Source organism: Macaca thibetana, chromosome 7, assembly GCF_024542745.1.
Source record: "Macaca thibetana thibetana isolate TM-01 chromosome 7, ASM2454274v1, whole genome shotgun sequence".
Lineage (NCBI taxonomy): Eukaryota > Metazoa > Chordata > Mammalia > Primates > Cercopithecidae > Macaca > Macaca thibetana.
Window position 1 is genome coordinate 127,603,546 of NC_065584.1, and position 22,422 is coordinate 127,625,967.

Genomic DNA, 22,422 nt, shown 5'->3' on the forward strand with positions numbered 1-22,422 from the left:
GAAGGGGCCAGAGGAAGCCACCTGACACATTTGTGAGACAATGTGAAAGGCGTCCTCATACATTCTCACTTTGATACAACAACCCTGCAAAGTGCGCACGGAAGGTGTTATTAACTCTGTTTTACAGGTAAGGAGATCGACCCGCTGAGGTCAGGAGTGAATGACCAAGGCGGAGCCAGGACTCTAGCCCTGGCCTCCTGGCCACTGGTCCCGGTCTCCTTGCCCGCCACCACTCGGCCACCGTCATTGGTGTTCAGAGTTTCGGTTCCCTTTTCTTTGATCGCATTACTTACGCAAAACGAGCCCAGACACTTGAGCTGCCAGAGAGGCACAGATGCCGGCAGGCGGCTGACCGGCGCAGCACCCTAGGCCCGGTGTCTGGCTCCAGCCCCGCATCCGGCTCGGCTCCGCATCCGGCTCTGGCCCCGCGACAAGAGAGTCCGGAAGTGCAGGCAAAGCGGCTCCCGGGAGCGCCGCGCGGTCCCGCGCGGGATCAGCGAGGGCCGCTCCCCGGCGGACTGGCGGGCGGGCGGCATGGCTGCAGTGCTGGCTCTCAGGGTGGTCGCGGGGTTGGCGGCCGCAGCGCTGGTGGCCATGCTCTTGGAGCACTACGGCCTGGCGGGCCAACCCTCGCCGCTGCCGCACCCCGCGCCCCCCAGGAGGCCGCACCCCGCGCCAGGTCCTGGAGACAGCAACATCTTCTGGGGCCTGCAGGTGAAGCGGCGGGAAGCCGGGCCGGGAGGCGGGTGCAGAGCGGGCACTGTGCGGTGAGACCCTGGCGGGTGCTGGGCCCCACGCTCCAGGCTGCGGGCCTCACTCAGGTTGTAACTCGAGGCTCTGTCTAGTGCTGGCCCTGTCCCTACCTGGGGGGTTCGTTATGCACTGCCTCTTTGTCTTTTCCTTCTGCCCGCGAGAGCCGCTGAGCCGCCGCTCCCCATGCTGCCTCTTCCCGGCTCAGATCTCTCTGTTCAATACCTGTTTTCGGCAGATATCCGACATTCACCTGAGCAGGTTTCGAGATCCAGGCAGAGCGGTAGACTTAGAGAAATTCTGTTCTGAAACTATTGACATCATTCAACCAGCTCTCGTCCTAGCAACAGGTAGGGAGGCTTGCCGTGCTGTGGTGGTGTTCTGTGGTCCGGATGGTAGAACTCTAGCCAGGGCTGTGGCTTTTCACTTTGGGGACGTTGGGAGCAGTATAGCCACAGCCCCAGATGAGCCCTGTGAGGTGGAAGAGATTGGACATGCTAACCCCTTTGCCTATAGATAACTGAATGAGTCAAGATCCAGGCAAAATGATTTGACGTAGCAAGGTTTTGTCAAAGCAGTAAAAGCAAGGCTCCTAGTTCTCATGTCAGTCTTTTGTCTCATATATTTGTATCTGGTTTCTGTTCTTGTTGTTACAGTTGTGGTTGTGAGAATTAGGGAAAAGCCTGTAACCACGAATCAGAAGTTCTCTTCTTTTGCTCACTTTTCAATTTTCTTTATATTATTAATCTTATATTTTCAGTTGTTTGAGGCTTCCGGTGACCCAGGGCACTTTTTCTTCATCCTTTAATAGTTTTATGACTTGAGTTTTGTAGACTCTTCAAACCCTTTATTTGCTTCCAAACTGTAGTGCGGAGAAGAAGCTAAAGGAGCATCTATCTGTCTTGCTTACTGGGGAATTCATCACCCATCCACCTTATTGAAGTATCTCTGCTGACATGAAAGGGTATCAGTTCTCATTTAATGGATGAACCCCTATAAAAAGTGTTCTGTTTAGTTCCCTATAAATTTTGATATTTTGTTGTCCAGTTGCACCTGCCACATTGCTTCTTGCTATAAAACTAATACTTGGTCAAGTCACATATTCTGATTTTGTGGTTTGGAAAACATGGTTGCCGTAGATATTAGGTACCCACTCAGAGTATTGGAATTTCTTATAAAAACATTTTCATTTTATCAGAGTCTACTGATGCATTTTGTACTGTTCTCTTTAAGGATTTTTTTCACAACTCATTTCTAATATCACACAGGCATTTGCTAACGTATAAGGAACAAAGCCCTTGCTGAGAAAAATCTTGTTAGTTTAGATGGCTTGATTGGACATTGGTGGTCTCATGAGCAGTTTTGCTTATACATGTTGAGTACTTTAAGTATCGTTGTTCCTTCAGTGTGCATATCTAAAAAAATGGAACCCCTAGGAGTTTGTTTTGCATTGTGATTCAATTCTTGTGTAAACCTACAGGAGACCTGACAGATGCCAAAACAAAGGAACAGTTGGGATCCAGGCAGCATGAGGTAGAATGGCAAACCTACCAGGGTATTCTGAAGAAGACAAGAGTCATGGAAAAAACCAAGTGGCTGGATATCAAAGGAAATCATGGTGAGACCCAAGAGCCAGATATAATAAAGACTAGAGTTTTTTTCCCCCTTCAGGAACCTAGATTTTCCAACTTAGATTATAAAATTATTAAGTGGGACATTATAACATAGGTTTACATATACTTAAAGGTCACAACTCTGAAATACAACTATATAATGTGGTTTTAAAACTTCAGATGTCATTGTTAGCCTTTGAGATAACAATTGGTATGGTCCTTTTTTGTGACATATGCTGCTTTTTTTTATTATTATTATTACTATACTTTAAGTTCTGGGATACATGTGCAGAACATGCAGGTTTGTTACATAGGTATACACGTACCATGGTGGTTTGCTGCATCCATCAACCTGTCATCTACATTAGTGCTATCCCTCCCCCTGCCCCCCACCCCCAAGTCCTTTCTTCTTTACATAGAAGAAACATGAGTTTTAGCAAAACTCATGCAGGCAGATGTTTTAATAAATATACATTTTGCTAAGTGAAAGAAGCCAAACCCGTAAGTCTGCATACTGTATGATTTCATTTATATGACATTCAAGAAAAGGCAAAACAATAGACAGAGAACAGATTGTAGTTACCAGAGGATAGGGATTGGGAGACAGATTAACTGCAAACAGGCATCATGGAGAATTTTTGGTGGTGATGGAACTAGTCTGTATTTTGGTTGTTGTGGTGGACGTCAGGTTCGCTATGTATTTGTCAAAATCCATAGAACTGTAAGTCACAGAAAAGAATGAATTTTCCTGTGTGCAAATTTAAAAAATTTTGCTTTTTATTTTTTCTTTTTAAAATTTACTATGACTATTCTTTTTTCTTTTTTTTTTTTTTTTTTTTTTTTTGAGACGGAGTCTGGCTCTGTCGCCCAGGCTGGAGTGCAGTGGCCGGATCTCAGCTCACTGCAAGCTCCGCCTCCCGGGTTCGGGCCATTCTCCTGTCTCAGCCTCCTGAGTAGCTGGGACTACAGGCGCCCGCCACCTCGCTCGGCTATTTTTTTGTATTTTTTAGTAGAGACGGGGTTTCACCGTGTTAGCCGGGATCGTCTCTCGATCTCCTGACCTCGTGATCCGCCCGTCTCGGCCTCCCAAAGTGCTGGGATTACAGGCTTGAGCCACCGCGCCCGGCTGACTATTCTTATTATCATTATTTTGTGAGACAGAGTCTCACTCTATCACCCAGGCTGGAGTACAATAGTGCAGTCTCAGCTCACTGCAATCTTTGTCTCCTGAATTCAAGCAATTCTCCTGCCTTAACCTCCTGAGTAGCTGGGATTACAGACAGGTACCATCCTGCCCAGTTAATTTTTTTGGGGGGGGGGGGTTTTTTTAGTAGAGGCGGAGTTTCACCACATTGGCCAGGCTGGTCTCAAACTCCTGACCTCAAATGATCTGCCTGCCTCAGCCTCCTAAAGTGGTGGGATTATAGGCGTGAGCCACCACACCCGCTTTATTATTATTTTTTTGACAGAGTCTTGCTCTGTCACTTAGCCTAGAGTGCAGTGGTGTGAGTATAGCTCACCGCAGCCTTGACCTGAGCTTAAATGATCCTCCCACCTCAGCACCCCCAAGTAGCTGGGACTATAAGCATGCATCACCACACCCAGCTAATTTTTGAAGGTTTTTTTTTTTGTGGAGTTGGGATCTTGCTATGTTGCTCAGGCTGATTGCAAACTCCTGGGCTCAAGCGATCCTCCCACCTCATTCTCCCAAAGTGCTGGGATTACAGGTATGAGTCACTGCACCTAGCCTAAAAATTTTAAATTGCAAACAAATCTCCATAGGCATGAACAGGGAAATGAATAATCCTGTCCCTTTTTTAGATTATTGTTGTGTTGGTAAGGAAATGAACTCTTCTCTAAAAGAGTCCTGGTGGTAGTAGATTTGTTTGATTTATAAAGGTTGACTTTTTTATTAGCTAAGTACTTCATTTGTCTACTTAATTTGATCAGTAGATCAGGCATGAATCCACTTCTTGCTGGCTTTTAGAATCACATGATTAAGACAAGAGCAACTACAGTTCAATCTTATAATATCAAACTTATTTATTCTGAATGGTATAGAAGTCAAAGTACCTGTTTTTCTCTAGTATACTAAATGCCTTAAATAAATAAGTTTCTAGATAATCTGAATTTTGTTAAGATATCAACATTTTAAAGTATCAATCTAATTGATTGACATTCTACCATTAAAAGTGTTATAGAAAGATGACAGAGGCTGCTACAGTCACGCTGTGGCTAGCTCAGTCTGTGCCAGCAGAGGCAGAGAGCTTGGGGAGGGCCAGTAGCCCCTGCTGGAGCCTCAGTTAAATCTGAATATCCCATTGTCCCAACCCTGCCACAGATGTGCACCGGGCTGTACTTTGGCTTAAGACTGCAGGTGGACATCTCCACTGCCCGGGAATCATTGAGTGTGTAGACAGGACAGCCTCCATGGAAGGCTGCTCATACCAGAGTCCCACCTTGGCATAGGCCTTGCCATTGAGGCAGCTCTACTGTCTGTGCTGGTCTGAGGGTGGGCTGCCTGTCATGGGGGCAGCCGTTTCCCAGGGGGTGCTCATTGCCATCATCTGCAACACCTCATAGGCTTCTTGCTGCTTCTGCTCCAAGTCATTCTCTGCCAGGCCTACCACTCTTGCTCTGCCAATATTGACTGTTTCTACAGATTTAGACCCAACTCCAGCCCTGGCTCCTATCCTGAAAAAGCACCACTACCCAAGAAGCCTAGCCGTGAAGGCAGCTACCTGCTGCAGCCCTGAAGGCCACTGGCTTAGCCTGGAGCTTGGGACCTAAGTCCATCCCACCCACATCCTGGAATCAAGATTCCAGGGTTTTAGCCAGCCTAGGGTCTAGAACTTGGAGCCCAGCCTGCTTGGATTGGACCCAGCAACCCAGAGTCTAGCCATACTGGTTCTAAGAGAGGCTCAGTGGCCCTAGAGAGATGGACCATGGTGGGAGTTCATGAGCTGTGGTAGGGCCAGGGCCATCTGGACTTTGTTCTGAGTCTACCCTTTGCCTAGGCTAAACATTTCTAGTTTGGGGAAGCAAACTGAAACCCATGGCAATAATGGGAGGTTGTCTAGGATGGGCCCCTCTCCTGGTCCTCCCGCTATTTGCTGAATAATAAATGGAATGGCTCTACCCTGGGGGAGTGTGTGGGGGAATTGTTATAGAAAGAACTATTTTCCCTTAGTCATTAAAGAACATGTTTGTATTCTTTTTTTTAATGTGGATGAATGTTTGCTTTTTTTTTTTTTTTTTTAATTAGATGCATTCAATATTCCAAGTCTGGACAGCGTCAAGAATTATTACAGGTACTGTAATAAACAGAAGACAGACCACTGTGTAGAGTCAGTGTTATAAGGAGGGTGTGGTCAATTCAATGAATGAGAGAAAACTTAAAAAAATTTTTAAGAGGCAGGAGTCTAACTATTTTGCCCAGGCTAGCCCTGAACTCCTGAGCTCAAACGATCCTCCTGCCTCAGACTCCTGTGTAGCTGGGGCTGCAGGCACATGCTACTGTACCTAGCTGAAAACATTTTTTAACAGAAAAAGTTTTTCTATAAAGAATCTCTGGTAATTAAAAAAATGAGCCTTTTTGTCTTCTTGTGACAGATGCATTTCTTTTTGTTTAGACTTTTTCTTTTCTTTAATTCTTTCTGTTTCATATACAGGCATGCCTCCTTTTATTGTGCTTCGGCTTATTGCACTTTGCAGATGTTGCGTTTTTTACAAATTGAAAGTTTGTGGCAAGCCTGCCTTGAGCAAGTCTATGAGAGCCATTTTTCCAATAGCACACGCTCACTTTGTGTCTCTGTGTCTCATTTTGGTAATTCTCACGATATTTCAGACTTTTTCATTGTATCTGTTATGGTGATCTGCAATCAGTGACCTTCGATGTTACTATTGTAATTGTTTTGGGGTGCTACAAACCTTGCCCATATAAGTCCAGGAACTTAATCAATAAATGCTGTATGTGTTCTCAGTGCTCCACCAGCCAGCTGTTCTCCTATCTCTCTCCCTCGCCTCTGGCCTCCCTATTCCCTGAGAGACAACAATATTAAAATTAGGCCAGTCAATAACCCTACAATGGCCTCTAAGTGTTCAAGTGAAAGGAAGGGCCCAACATCTCTCACTTTAAATCAAAAGGTAGAAATGATGAAGCTTGGTGAGAAAGGCTGTTGAAAGGCTATCAGGTAGGCTAAAAGCTAGGCCTCTTGCGCTGGAGCAGTGAGCCAAGTTGTGAATGCAAAGGAGAAGTTCTTGAAGGAAATGGAAAGTGCTGCTCCAGTGAACAGATGAATTATTAGAAAGTGAAACAGTCCTACTGCTGATGTGGAGAAAGTTTTAGTGTTCTGAATAGATGATCAAAGCATCTACAGCATTCACTTAAGCCAAAGCCTAATCCAGAGCAAGATGCTAACTCCCTTCAATTCTGTGAAGACTGAGAGAGGTGAGGAAGCTGCAGAAGAAAAGCGGGAAGCTGGCAGAGGTTGCTTCATGAGGTCTGAGGAGAGAAGTTGACTCTGTAACATAAACATGCAGTGTGACGCAGCAAGTGCTGATTGGAGAAGCTGCAGCAAGTGACCCAGAAGATCTAGCTAAGATAATTGATGAAGGTGACTGCACTAAACAACAGATTTTCTGTGTAAGTGAAACAGCCTTCTTTTGGAAGAAGATGCCATCTACGACTTTCATAGCTAGAGAGAAGTCAATCCCTGGCTTCAAAGGACAGGCTGACTGTTGCTAGGGGTCCATGCAGTTGATGACTTTTTTTTTTTTTTTAAGAAAGTTACACAATAATTTATTTATTGAGGGCCTCCTCTCCCCGCCCTTGCAGTCTCTAGGTCACTTTTCCGCTTGTAGATGTTGCACGTCAGCCCTAGAAAGATGACTGGGGGCAGGGGCACTGCGTCCTGTTCAGTGAGACCCATAATGTGGCTGTAACTGTCTTCCTAGTATTGCAAGAACACGGCCGGCAGATCCGGCTCCTCATACAGTCTTCACCAGGGTCACCTTCTCGGCCTCCTTCTGCCCGTAATTCTCCTTCAGGATCTGCTACTGTTCCGGAGTGGCCCGTTGCAGACACTGAACCACCAGCCAGCTGCATTTGTTGTCCTGTTTGTCAGTGCCAACTTTGCCGGTCACACTGGGGTCCCCAAAAGAGGTCAAGGTAATCATCCTGAATCTGAAAGAACTCTCCCTCTCCCATCTCCAGCAGGATCTTCTTGGCATTGGTGTGCTCCTTCTCACCATCAATGCCTGCCATGTACATGGCTGCAGCTACAGGAAGGCAGAAGGAGTAGAAAGCTGCCTTGTACTTGACACTAGATTTGTACCTCTTTTCAGTGAATCTGCCAAGATCTGCATTGCCCTGGGGGGCTGCCCAATCTCAGTCTGATAGAAACTCTGCAGGAAGAGCTGGATCAGGTTCAGGTAATAGGGCTGCTCCCTGCAATAGAGCTTCAGCAGGTGGTACATACATGCTTCCCTTCCAGAAGCATAGCATCATTGATGTAGCATCATTGATGGCGTCCAAACCCACGCCCGGCTTCTGATACCAGCAGATCTGTCCCCGGCGGGTGAGGGATGAATCCGTGATGTCATCTGCCACCAGGAAGAAAGCTTGCAGCAGTTCCACACACCAGCCCACAGTCAGGGCCCACTGGAGACTCTCAGCATCCTGTTTCTTCAGCTCCACCAGCTCCAAGAATAGTACTAGTTGGCCGGGCGCGGTGGCTCAAGCCTGTAATCCCAGCACTTTGGGAGGCCGAGACGGGCGGATCACGAGGTTGGGAGATCGAGACCATCCTGGCTAACACAGTGAAACCCCGTCTCTACTAAAAAATACAAAAAATTAGCCGGGCGAGGTGGCAGGCGCCTGTAGTCCCAGCTACTCGGGAGGCTGAGGCAGGAGAATGGCGTAAACCCGGGAGGCAGAGCTTGCAGTGAGCTGAGATCCGGCCACTGCACTCCAGCCTGGGCGACAGAGCGAGACTCCATCTCAAAAAAAAAAAAAAAAAAAAAAAAGAATAGTACTAGCACTGTCAAAGCCCAGTGATACTTGCCTCCAATGCCATTGTGCTACAGGACCTCCTTGAGCTGGGTGATAGCATCTCCTGTATCTGGGTGCCCCATCTCATCCTCAGTCAGCACCCTAACAATCTGGGAGAAGCACTGAATGAAATCCTGATTTTCTTGGACAGAAATGTCTGATTTCTGGTCTCCATTCATTCTGAGGGAGGAGCAAAGGGCTCTGTTCCTGGACGTGGGTTCCTGCTCCATAGCCAATGACTTTAAGTGGAGCCAATGCCTATTTACCATTCTGAAAATCCTTGGGTGCTTCAGCATTATGCTAAATCTACTCTGCCTGTGTTCCATATATGGAACAACAAAGCCTGGATAATAATAGCACATCTGTTTACAGCGTGGTTTACTGAATATTTGAAGTCCACTGTTGAGAACTACTGCTCAGAAAAAGATATTCCTTTCAAAGTATCAATGGTCATTGACAATGCACCTGGTCACCCAAGAGCTCTGAGGAAGTTGTACAAGGAGATGAATGTTACTTTCATGCCTGCTAGCGCAGTATTCATCCTGTAGCCAATGGATCAAGAAGTAATTTCAACTTCCAACTCTTACTATTTAAGAAACACATTTCATAAGACTATAGCTGCCTTAGATTATGATTCTTCTTCTGATGGATGTGGGCAGTCGATTGAAAAATTTATGGAAAGGATTCACCATTCTAGATGCCATTAAGAACAGTTGCAATTAATTGGAGGAGGTTAAAATAACATAAACAGGAGTTTGGAAGAAGTTGATTCCAACCCTCATGGATAATTTTGAGGGGTTCAAGACTTCAGTGGAGGAAGTAACTGCAAATGTGGAAATAGCAGGAGAACTAGGATTAGAAGTGGAGCCTGAAGAGGTGACTAAATTGCTGCAATCTTAGGATAAAATTTGAACAGATGGCAAGTTGCTTCTTATGGATGAGCAGAAAACATGGTTTCTTGAGAAGGAAACTACTCCTGGTAACTATGGTGTGAACATTTTTGAAATGACAACGAAGGATTTAGAATTATACATAAATTTAGTTGATAAAGCAATGACAGTGTTGGAGAGGATTGGATTTCTTTGGGTAAAATGCTATCAAGCAGCATTGCATGCTACAGAGAAATTCTTGTGAAAGGAAAAGTCAATTGATGTAGCAAACTTCATGGTTGCCTTATTTTAAGAAATTACCCCAGCCACCCCAACCACCACCCTGATCAGCCAGCAGCCACCAACATCAAAACAGGACCCTCTATCAGTAAAAAGATTTGACTCACTGAAGGCCCAGATGATCATTAGCATTTTTGGCTGTAAAGTTTTTTTTTTTTCCCCCTGAGACAGGGTCTCACTCTGTCACCCAGGCTGGAGTGCGATAGCGCGATCTCAGCTCACTGCAACCTCCACCTCCCAGGCTCAAAGTGGTCCTCTCACCTCAGCCTCTCGGGTAGTTGGGACCACAGACATGAGCCACCATGCCTGGCTAATTATTGTATTTTTTTATAGAGACAGGGTTTCAATGTGTTGCCCAGGCTAGTCTCGAACTCCTGGGCTCAAGTGATCCACTCACCTCAACCTCCCAAAGTGCTAGGAGAACAGGCGTGAGCCACCATGCCCAGTCAGTAGAAGTATTTATAAATTAAGATATGTGCATTGTTTTGTTGGACATGAAGCAATTGTACACTTAATAGACTATAGTATGGTGTAAACATAACATTTTTTTTTTTGAAACAGGATCTTGCTCTGTTGCCCAGGCTGGAGTATAGTGGCACCATCTTGGCTCACTGCAACCTCCATCTCCCTGGTTCAAGCGAGTCTCCTGACTCAGCCTCCTGAGTAGCTGGGACTACAGGCATGTGCCAACATGCCTGGCTAATTTTTGTATTTTTAGTAGAGACAGGGTTTTGCCATGTTGGCCAGGCTGGTCTCAAACTCCTGACCTGAAGTGATCTGCCTGCCTCGGCCTCCCAAAGTCCTGGGATTACAGGCATAAGCCACTGCGCCCAGCCGTAAACATAACTTTCATACACACTAGGAAACCAAAAATTCATGTGACTCGCTTTTTTGCAATATTTGCTTTATTGTGGTGGTCAGGAACCACAATACCTCTGAAGTATGCATGTAGTTTAATGCTTTGTTTTGGCTAATGGTACTTTTAATATTCCACATGGGCTTAAACAATTTTTTAAGTCATTGATACATAGGAAAAGTCATTTATATCAGAGCGTGTCAGCCACACTGCTGAGGTCACTGGGTTTTCAGAATCCTGAGATACTGATTTTCCTGGCCTCTGTGGTGGCTGGAGAGCCCAGTTAGTCACATGGCTGCTTTATCTTTTCATCCTGTGTCATATAAATATTAAAATAATCGTTATTTGTCGTGAATGTGAAAAGGCAAGGGATCTCTGAATTAGAAACCAATTCTCTAGTTTCATTATGTTTAGATTCCTCTTTTGGTTGCAGTTCACTTTTCAGCCTCAGGATATTCAGTAGCTTTGTTCTGCATTGTCAATCAATCATGTAGCAAATATTTATTGAGAGTCCATCCCTAGCTGGATAGTGTGAGAGATACATGAGCTAATGTTAAAAATTTGGCTTTTGCCTTCAAGGAACTGATAGTGTAGTTAAGGGACATCAGAATTATTTAGGAAACAATTAGAAAAGAACATGAAGGAATGGCTGATGAAATGCTAGATTATTTGGTACACATGATAATCACTATGAGAAATCAGAAAAGCGTGGGTGGACATAGAGAAGACTTTATAAAAGAAGCAAAAAGTGTGTCCAGTCTTAAAAAATGAGTAGCATGCCGGGCGCGGTGGCTCAAGCCTGTAATCCCAGCACTTTGGGAGGCCGAGACGGGTGGATCATGAGGTCAGGAGATCGAGACCATCCTGGCTAACACGGTGAAACCCCGTCTCTACTACAAAAAACTAGCCGGCCGAGGTGGCGGGCACCTGTAGTCCCAGCTACTCGGGAGGCTGAGGCAGGAGAATGGCGTGAACCTGGGAGGCGGAGCTTGCAGTGAGCCGAGATCTGGCCACTGCACTCCAGCCTGGGTGACAGAGCGAGACTCCGTCTCAAGAAAAAAAAAAAAAAAAAAAAAAATGAGTAGCGTTTGAAGAAGTAAGACATGCCAAGGAGGATATTTTAGGCAAAAGAATAGGTATGAATAGATCTTTAAAAGCTATGCACTGGGAAACCAAAAACTGAACTTTGCTGGGGCAGTAAGGAAACTGGTATCAGCAGAATTAACATCCATACTGAGGACTGGTATGACACTGGATAGGTAGCTTAGGGCTAATTTATGTAGGTCTTAAGTAACAAGCATAGAAATTGAGATGTGATGGGTAATAGTTGGTAATTCAGCATAGGTTCTTAAGGAGACAAGTAACATAATTAAAATAGTGTTTTATAAAGGGCAATCCCACAATGAAAAAGGAAAAAGATGGGGTAAAAAGGAAAAAAGATATTGGAGTTATGTGGACTAAATAGGAGGGTCCTGCAATAGTCCAGTTGTGATATGAAGAGACATACCCATCTGAACTAAGTTCCTGGATATGGAGATGGTGACATCAATTTGAGGATGATAGGTCAAAAAGCACTGGTTAACTGAGTTTGTATAATTAAGAGTCACCATACATTGGAAGAGGAGGTTGTTCTCTTTTGTTAATGTGAGAAAGGAAAAGGACAGAGATGAAAATCTTTCACTTCCTGTTAACTGTTTGTATCTTTGATGGTGATTATGGGCAGTTAGGAGACATTTTCAGAAATAATTAACAGGAATTGGGGCTGAGTGGTTATTTGGAAAGTAAAGTAAATAGTCACTTTAAAGTTTCTTACCTTTGTATTTTTGTTTTTAGCCACCTAAACTTTATCTGAATTTAATAAATGGCATTTTACTAAAAATGTAAATATTACAGAAATATCAGTCTGAAGAAAAAAAATTAAAGTTTAATCTTGATCTTAAAAATGTCCCAGAGAGGAGGCAGAGCTTTCTGTGAGGCGAGATCACGCCACTGCACTCCAGCCTGGGCGACAGAGCGAGACACTGTCTCAAAAAAAAAAAAAAAAAAAAAAAAAGAAGTCCCAAAGAGGCTGGATGCAGTGGTTCATGCCTGTAATGCTAGCACTTTGGGAGGCTAAGGCAGGTGCACACTTGAGTCCAGGAGTTCGAGACCAGCCTGGGCAATATGGTGAAACCCCATCTCTACAAAAATACAAAAATTAGCTGGGCATGGTGGTGTGCACCTTTAGTCCCAGCTACTCAGGAGGCTGAGATGGGAGGATCGCTTGAGCCCAGAAGGCTGAGATTGCAGTGAGCCAAGATCATGCCACTGCTCTCTAGCCTGGGTGACAGAGTCAGACCCTGTCTCAAAAAAATAAAATAAGCCCCAGAGAATGCCAAAATCCCATATTATGTTAGCATCATATATTTTAACTTGTGTTTTCAAATAGTTGGATTTATTTTTAGACAGTTGGATTTTAATGTATCAAAAATGCAGGAAAGGAAACAACATATGTAAGATTATAAGATTCTGAGGAATAACTGAACATAAAATAAGAAAAAATATAAGTAAAAATTTTAATTTAGACTAAAACCCTGAAACAGAACTTTTTTTGTGTGTGTGTGAGATGGAGTCTCACTTTGTTGCCCAGACTGGAGTGCAGTGGCGTGATCTCAGCTCACTGCAAGCTCTGCCTCCCGGGTTCACGCCATTCTCCTGCCTCAGTCTCCCGAGTAGCTGGGACTACAGGCACCCACCACCATGCCTGGCTAATTTTTTTATATTTTTAGTAGAGACAGGGTTTCACCGTGTTAGCCAGGATGGTCTCAATCTCCTTACCTCATGATCCGCCTGCCGTGGCCTCCCAAAGTGCTGGGATTATAGGCGTGAGCCACCATACCTGGCCCTGAAATAGAAATTTTAAAAATACCAAGAAGAAAGGCAATAGAGCTAATTGACATTGTTTAAATTGGGTTTGACTAATTTCTGAGTATTAGTTGTAATTTCTGTATAATATATTTACTCGGGTTACATTATACATGATGGCTTTTGTGGCCCACTAGCATATTAAATTTCAGGAGTTTATTTGTATTTTTAAATATATGCTGTTAGGTAAAAATCATGTAAGACACTTAGATTAAAGATAATACCAACTTTCCTTATAATGTTCTGACATTTGAATAATATAGGTATGCCCCCCAATAAAATCTATACTTTCCTTCTTATTTATTCAACACATACTTAATGAGTGCGTGCTCTGTACTGTGTTACCCATCCTTTCTTCCTGGTCTTCGCTCTGCAGTTTTATGGACACCTGAACGCTGTTGACACTTAAGGTGGTAAACTTTCATTAGTGGATATAGACCCTGTGTATGTTATCAATGTATCTTTAGGAACTGAAAAAGATTTAACAACCCAGACCTAGACTAATATTTTTCTCCTTGCTTGAGGACTTCGTCTTGTCTTGCTTGTGAATGAAGCCTCTGTAGTCCTGTTTCAAGAAGTAAACAGCTTTTGTATCTCACTACACCAAGAATTCTTCTAGGTACTTAGTAGGCCCTGACTAAATCTGCAAATGATTGACAAATACTGTTCCACTTTATTCTGATTTGTTTCTTTTTGAATATTTAATGGACTGCCTAAAAGAGCTCTCTTACTTCTGAACGTTGCTTGGTGAACTTGTGTTTGGTTATTGATGAATTAGTTTGCATGAGTGTTTGGGGACAATGGGAGAAAAACTTCACAATTTCATCAGTTTATCCATTGTGGATCTAGTTTAGTATACTTCTCTGTCAGATCAGCAAATCTCTTTTTCAAAGGAAGGTAAAATTTTGTGTATTCGGGAAGGAATTTTAAAGCATTGTCTTTTTATGATTACACTAACACCCTCCTGTCTTCTATTTTTTAGGAAATATTCTGCTGTGCGTAGAGATGGCTCTTTCCATTATGTCCACAGTACTCCCTTTGGCAACTATTCGTTCATCTGTGTAGATGCCACCATAAATCCAGGGCCTAAGAGACCCTATAATTTCTTTGGAATTTTAGATAAGGTGTAGTAAAAATCTTACTTCCCTTTGTAGTTTACTTATTTTTTCATGGATACATGTGGATCACTTAAAGTTATCATAAGTAAACTAGTTATTATCTAGGAGTGCTTGAGAGAAATTTAACTTGGTTACAGGTATGGCTAGAAGTTACTGGCTATTTCAGCACTATTTTTGCTATCCTTGTTCTTGTCCCAAAATCTGAGAAAGAAGTACCTCACGGCCGGGCGCGGTGGCTCAAGCCTGTAATCCCAGCACTTTGGGAGGCCGAGGCGGGCGGATCACAAGGTCAGGAGATGGAGACCACAGTGAAACCCCGTCTCTACTAAAAATACAAAAAATTAGCCGGGCGCGGTGGCGGGCGCCTGTAGTCCCAGCTACTCAGGAGGCTGAGGCAGGAGAATGGCGGGAACCCGGGAGGCGGAGCTTGCAGTGAGCCGAGATCACGCCACTGCACTCCAGCCTGGGCAACAGCGTGAGACTCCGTCTCAAAAAAAAAAAAAAGAAGTACCTCACACTTTATGGAGTAAACATTTATTAAATAGGTACTGAGTACAGGATGCACTTTGGACATCCAGCAAGGAGCAGGACATACAGCTTTGTGTGGTATATTCCTAAGTTCCCACAATTGCCAGTTCTAACTAGTGGGTTTTTTTTTTTTTGAGACGAAGTTTTGCTCTGTCGCCCAGGCTGGAGTACAGTGGTGTGATTTCAGCTCACTACAACCTCCACATCCCAGGCTCAAGCAGTTCTCCTGCCTCAGCCTCCCAGGTAGCTAGGATTACAGGCATGTGCCACCACGCCCAGCTAATTTTTGCATTTTTACTAGAGAGGGGGTTTCGCCATGTTGGCCAGGGTGGTCTTGAACTCCTGATCTCAAGTGTTCTACCAGCCTCAGCCTCCCAAAGTGCTGGGATTACAGGCATGAGCCACTGTGCCCAGCTGGTCTATATTTTTTTAAGAAGAGAAGGACAACTATTGAAATCAATACGTTTATTTTCAAGTATTTTGACAAGACTAGGTGATTGCTGAATTTAAACTGTGGAAAGTCTCATTTGAGAACCTCTTATTATTTCTTGGTACAGTAAATGCCAACTCATTATTTAATAAGCATATGCCCCTAAGTAAGACATATGTGCTCATATGAAAGAATACAAACGTGATAAGATCAAGTTCTTAGACTCTTAGAGTATTTAATCTAGTGGTAAGGTATAAGACCAGTATAGAAATAAATATAATAAAGAGCAGAATTTGCTAAATTAGAACTATGAGGTTCAGAGTTATACGAGAGTTCGAAAGAATGTGAAATCAAGTGAACAGAATATTGTCAAATGCATTGCGTTACTTTAGGCATTGTATTTCATTGGGTTCTATTTTGTTTCCTATCTATCAAGTGTCTTTAGTCAGGGTTGATGAACTTATATTAAATCCCATTCCTTCGTATAGTGTTTTTTAAGGTAGAATTCAAGGATCATGTACATGAAAACCAACTGGAGTGTTACAAAATGCAGATTCCCTGGTCTTGCCCCAGACTTACCAAATTAAAAACCTTGAGGGTAGAGCCCAGAAATGTATTGCTGTAAGCACCTTACAGATAATATTAATGCATATTTACATATGTACCAGTTATTTTTTGAAATCAACTTTTGAGGTATGATTTGAATACTATAAAATACCCTCATTTTAAGTGTTTGAAGAGTTTTGACAAATGTATATACTGGTATAACTGTCACTACAGTTAAGACTAGAACATTTCCATCATCCTAAAGTCTTATCTTCCTTGCACAGTCTTCACCTCCTAGGGAATCACTGATTGGTTTTCTATCAGTATAGATTCGTTTCGTTTGTTTTAAAATTTTGTATAAATGAAATCATACGTTATGTACTCTTGGGTCTGGCTTCTTTTGCTCATTATGTTTCCAAGATCCATCCATATGACTGTGTGTATCATTAGTTCTTTCCTTTCTGTTGCTGAGTAGTATTCCATCGTGTGGATGTATTACAACTTGTTGATGGTTTCTAGTTTTTGGCTATTATCAGAGCTGTTATAAACATTTAGGTAGAAGTCTTTCCATGATATTATTTTAGAAGTTTAGTTTCTGTATCCTTTTTATTAATTGTAATGTGTTATACAAAGCTGTAAAGATTAGTGATGACTTCTTTATTTCTCAATTTCCTTATCTATTAAAATAGATATCTTCCCTACCTATTGCAGAGTTATTTTTAGGATCAAATGAAATATATGTGAAAACCATTTGAAACTTACAGAGGTCCATAGAGGTCATTAACTAGTAAGGTTTAAGGTCTAGACACATATAATAATTATTATACATCTTCAAAGGAGTTTTCTAATCTGTTGACATTAGATTTTAGCCTGAGCCCTAATTTAAGATCCTTCCATTTTTCTCCCATTTCAGAAAAAGATGGAGGAGCTCTTATTACTGGCCAAGGAAAGTAGTCGGAGCAACCATACAATTTGGTTTGGACACTTTACAACATCCACTATTCTTTCTCCATCACCAGGAATCCGGTCAATAATGAGGTGAGACAAGCTTCCAAAATCAGAATTCATTTGTTTTTAGTTTTTTATTTTGCTGTACCTATTCTGCTTTTCTGGCAAGACATTTTTATTAGTTTGGCCTCACAAGTTATCTTTGTTCATTTATTTCATTTATTTTTCACTGGTTAGTTCGGCTATAGCTTATTTGTGTGGACACCTCCATACACTTGGTGGACTGATGCCTGTTTTGCACACTCGTCACTTCCAGGGCACTTTGGAACTTGAGGTGGGAGACTGGAAGGATAATAGGAGGTAAGGGAACCTCCCCACAGAATAAAACTTACACGCATAAGTTTTGCCAAAGCAATGATAGTTTTGTTACTGATATCATGGGTGATCACAGTTAAAGAAAAACTTGTGATATTTCTGCCTTTTTAAAGTAATATATGTCTCTGCAATCTTTGTCATTTTGCGGAAACCTTGTCACAGCAGTGATGTTTACTATCACTATGTTACACTGGATTTTCAAGATATGTCCATTAGGAAATGGACTCAAACTCTAATGTGCACAAGAATTATGGAGGAGCTTATGAAAAATAAAAATTTTCAGGCGCTACCTCTAGAGATTTTGATTGTGTTGGTCTGGATTAGGGTCCAACAAACTACTTTTTTTTTGTTTTTTTTGAGACAGAGTCACATTCAGCCACCCAGGCTGGAGTGCAGTGGCGTGATCTTGGCTCAGTGCAACCACCGTCTCCTGGGCTCAAGTGATTCTCCTGTCTCAGCCTACCTAGTAGCTGAGATTACAGGCACGTGCCATCATGCCCGGCTAACTTTTGTATTTTAGTAGAGACAGGGTTTCTCCGTGTTGGCCAGGCTGGTCTTGAACTCCTGACCTCAGGTGATCTAGCCGCCTTGGCCTCCCAAAGTACCAGGATTGCAGGGCACCTGGCCCAAACTGCATTTTTTAAAAGCCCTCTGGGTGGTCTATGCACCACAATTTGAGAAATACTAGTACTAGAAGTGCCTTCTTTTTTCTCCTGAATTTTGTATCTACCATACTGGTTACTGCTACAAGATGGCAGTGATTTAAGTTCTTCAAATAGATGATAGTTGACTTTTTTAAGGTTAAAGTCTAACAGAAAACATGTTTATCAAAAGCATGTAGTACAGTTAAATATATGTTTTTTTCTTTTTTAAAAGAAGTATTTAAGTGAAATAGTTTATCAAGTTTTGAGGAGTATCATCTTATTGTTTAACGATTACAGTTATTTAATTTATACAAACGCTGTGCTCTCAGATAATAGGTACTCAACAAAGATTTGTTGAGCTGAATATGTTATCTTTTTGTTTTTAACTACTTCCATTAATTAAAAAGGAACTTTACATCTTGGAAGGTACTTCCTCATTTTGGTTGACTTTTTAGAAACTGTATGAGTTATGCTTGAAACCTGTAATTATTTGGCAACTATAATTACTTTGAGCTAAGAGTTGTCTGTTCATGGCTGTGAGGCTGTGGGCTGGGCTATGATTGCCTTTTGTGAGATAGTCTTACTAAGCCTTGACCAGCTGCTTTATTTCTTCTAAGTGCTCCAGTTACAAGTTGTGTTGTTAATTATGAAGCCATTTCCTTTCTCTCTTAACCAGCTTTCCTGTGTTCCAACCTTGGGGTTTTATCTGGAGTTTACTGAAAGGACCTAAACTTTACCTGCGCTTATAAACACTTAAATTGTGTTCGTTACAATAGAAGAATTTTTAAAAACAGTATATTGGTTATATTAGGCTAGGCCTTATTGTAGATGCAGATAAATCCAGAAATATCAGTGGCTTAACACAAATGTTTTTCATTTGTGTAAATTCAATGTGAGTCAGAACAACTCTTGTCCATGGGGTGAGTCAGTAATTCAGACTTCGTCCGTCTTAAAATTCTTATTTCAACATGCCAATTCCAGGGCAGGGAAGACAGCAAGGAGAACTCACACCCACTCTTAAGTACTTTGTACCACAGGCATGATATGTGTCACTTCTGTTCACGGCATATTGGCCAAAACTAGTCACATGGTCCCAACCTGATACCAGGGAGACTGGGAAATGCAGGGGAATGTGTAGAGTATTTGGTGAGCACTAGTGTTTCTGCCTTAGTGAATCATTTCTTTTTTTAATTCTACAAGTTAGAAAATATAAAACTTTGGTTATTCTTTAATGAATATTTTATACCTTTTGTTATTGCATTTGGAAAATGAAAACAACTTTAATTTCTTTGAAATTATAGAAATGTTTAAGGCCAGGCGCAGTGGCTTACGCCTGTAATCCCAGCACTTTGGGAGGCCAAGGCGGGGGGATCACCTGAGGTCAGAAGTTCCAGACTCCTGCCCAACATGGTGAAACCCTGTCTCTACTAAAAATAGCCAGGCATGGTGGCGGGCACCTGTAATCCCAGCTACTTAATATTTTATGTAGCATTGTTGATGGGATGAAGAATGTCAGGTATTAGGGTTATAATAAATGTTTTAGCTTCAAAGTTGTCTTATAGTACAGAGATAAGATGAATTACTTCAACAAGTATTTATTTAAAAATTAAAGAGTACATGCCATGTACCAGGTGTTGTTCAAGAGCACAGTTGAATCCATTGCCCAGTCAGAGGCCAGTTATCTGACAAATGTGAAGGCTAAAGTGATCGGGTAAGGGAGGAAAGAAAGAAAATATTACTTAATCTGTATTCAAATTCATCATGTAAAAAAGTCCTAGTTATGTATTTTTATATTTGTTCTGTATATTACCTACATGACCTCTTACAATGTGAAGTGACTAAATTACCTTATCATTATCTGGTCTCTAGGTATCGGATTTTTGCTTTTGATCATGACCTCTTTAGCTTTGCAGATTTGATCTTTGGCACGTGGCCTGTGGTTCTTATCACCAATCCTAAATCACTCCTTTATAGTTCTGGTAAACATGAACCACTAGAAAGACTTCTTCACTCAACACACATCAGGTATGTAGCGATTTTTCAGAATTTCCTTTCAGTTTGATAATGATGGAAGATAAGTCATTGTGATTGCATTCCTGTATGAAAGCTATGAGACGCCCCATTTTAGTTTATACAGCAACCTACACATTATGTAAAGATAGATTGCTTAGTGTTTTGTTCCCATTAAGTTAAAAAGCAGATCATGTTTTTAAGCTGATAAAATTTTAAAAACCATTCAGAAATCTGTAATTCTAACATTATTATTTTTGTTTTATTTTATTCCAGCCTTTTTATTTGCATGCTTTTACATTGCTATAAGCATAATGTACACATTCCTTTATAGCCTACTTTTTAAAATTTGCATTATATATCAAATTTGTTTTCATTTTGTTGTGTAGCCTTCTAAGAAAGCAAAAGCTATACATATATAATCCTTATGGAATTGAAAATTCAGTTGGCAAGTGAATTTGTTTTGTTTTGTTTTGATTTCAACAGAGTATTGCTTTGTTGCCTGGGCTGGAGTGCAGTGGCCTGATCTTGGCTCACTGCAACCACCGCCTCCCGAGTTCAAGCTTTTCTCATGCCTCAGCCTCTGGAGTAGCTGAGATTACAGGTGTGTGCCACCAAACCTGGCTAATTTTTGTATCTTTAGCAGAGAGAGGGTTTCACTCCTGTTGGCCAGGCTGGTCTCGAACTCCTGACCTCAAGGGATCCACCCTTCTCCGCCTCCCAAAGCGCTGGGATTACAGGCTTGAACCACCTTGCCCGGCCGTGAATTTGAGTATATAGATTAATAGAATCCTAATGGGACATTAACATTCTTTTTTTTTTTTTTTTTTTTTTGAGATGGAGTCTTGCTCTGTAGCCGGGGCTGGAGTGCAGTGGCCGGATCTCAGCTCACTGCAAGCTCCGCCTCCCGGGTTTACGCCATTCTCCTGCCTCAGCCTCCGGAGTAGCTGGGACTACAGGCGCCCGCCACCTTGCCCGGCTAGTTTTTTTTTTTGTATTTTTAGTAGAGACGGGGTTTCACGGTGGATGGTCTCGATCTCCTGACCTCGTGATCCGCCCGTCTCGGCCTCCCAAAGTGCTGGGATTACAGGCTTGAGCCACCGCGCCCGGCCGACATTAACATTCTTTTTGCAAAGAGACATATAACTTCTTTCAAGTATAAGAGCATTTTTAAAAATATACTTTTACAGTTTATTTTGAAAAGTAATATGACAGAACAACCTTTGGAAAACAGGGTAATGGGATTTTAAGTATATTTTCTCCACTTCTAACAGAACTATTATTAACACTTCTGAGTATTTCTTCTCAGGCATTCTTCTCTTAAGCATGTTTTTGTATAATTATAATTATAAAGCAGTCTATTCTCATCCTGATTTGTTTTCTTTCAACACAAAGAATGTACCACAGTTTTTCTAACCTTTTTCATGTCTCACTGGTGAACTTTTAAGTTTTTTCTTATTTGTGGATGAATATCTGGTACATATATATTCTTCCTTCACTTGAATAATTTCTTTAAGAAAGTGTTCTAGAAGTGGGATTCCAGATGAAAGAGTTTGAATTATTTTATGACTATTGATAAAAATTGCCCAATCCCTTTTTTTTTTTGGAGTTAAAATCACTATTTTTAATCATGGTAAGCATGATTAAACAAAGTACACATAGCATAAAATGTACCGTTTTAACCATTTTTAAGTGTACAGTTCAGTAGCATTAAGTTTAAGTTTACATTGTTGTGCAACCATCACCATTATCCATTTCTGGAACATTTATCATTTTCTAAAACTGAAATTTTTACCCATTAAACAATAACTTCCCATTCTTCCCTCTCCCACAGACTCTGGCAGCCACCAATCTACTTTCTGTCTCTATGAATTCGACTACTCTAGCTAACTCATATAAGTGGAACCATTCAATATTTATACTTTTGTGACTGGCTTATTTTCATTTAACATGATGTCCTCAAGGTTTATACATGTTGTGGCATGTGTCAGAATTTCCTTCCTTTTAAAGGCTGAATAATATTCCATTGCACATTGTGTGTGTGTGTGTATATATATACACACACACATATATACACACATACACATATATACACACACACACATATATACACACACACACCATATTTTGTTTATGTGTTCAGCGGACACTTGGGTTGCTTCTACTTTTTGGCTATGTTGAATAATGCTTCTATGAATATGGGTGTACAGATATCTGTTCAAGTCCCTGCTGTCACTTCTTTTAGATATATATCCAGAAGTGGAATTGCTGGATTATATGGTAATTATCTGTTTAATTTTTTAAGGAGCTGCCATACTGTTTTCCATGGTGGCTGCACCATTTTATACTCCCACCAGCAGTGTATCAGGTATCCAATTACTTTCAACAACAGATGCTAATTTATAATATTACCAAGCAATATGAGTGCCAAATTCACAGTACTCTTTTTTTTTTTTTTTTTTTTTTTTTTGAGACAGAG

The 22,422-nt window shown here is 41.7% G+C and overlaps 2 protein-coding genes and 1 pseudogene across 8 annotated transcripts in view; 2 read left to right on the forward strand and 1 right to left on the reverse strand.

The window, feature by feature from the left end:
• CCNDBP1 (cyclin D1 binding protein 1) overlaps positions 1 to 22,422 on the forward strand; it is a 507,674-nt gene that overhangs the window by 447,466 nt on the left and 37,786 nt on the right. The gene's annotated exons all lie outside the window — the stretch shown is intronic.
• TMEM62 (transmembrane protein 62) overlaps positions 237 to 22,422 on the forward strand; it is a 48,924-nt gene continuing 26,738 nt past the window's right edge. Inside the window, exons 1-8 of one of the 7 annotated variants that reach the window (XM_050799466.1) lie at positions 237 to 714; positions 989 to 1,100; positions 2,231 to 2,368; positions 5,629 to 5,674; positions 14,327 to 14,468; positions 16,880 to 17,004; positions 17,152 to 17,274; positions 19,839 to 19,958. In XM_050799466.1, coding sequence (XP_050655423.1) covers positions 535 to 714; positions 989 to 1,100; positions 2,231 to 2,368; positions 5,629 to 5,674; positions 14,327 to 14,468; positions 16,880 to 17,004; positions 17,152 to 17,274; positions 19,839 to 19,958 — 986 coding nt within the window. In that variant the 5' untranslated portion in view covers positions 237 to 534. Of the gene's footprint in view, positions 715 to 988; positions 1,101 to 2,230; positions 2,369 to 5,628; positions 5,675 to 14,326; positions 14,469 to 16,879; positions 17,005 to 17,151; positions 17,275 to 19,802; positions 19,959 to 22,422 lie in introns of those variants that run through there. The other 6 variants (XM_050799465.1, XM_050799467.1, XM_050799469.1 and 3 more) reach the window with 6 other exon arrangements.
• On the reverse strand, positions 7,169 to 8,704 carry LOC126958390 (farnesyl pyrophosphate synthase-like; annotated as a pseudogene).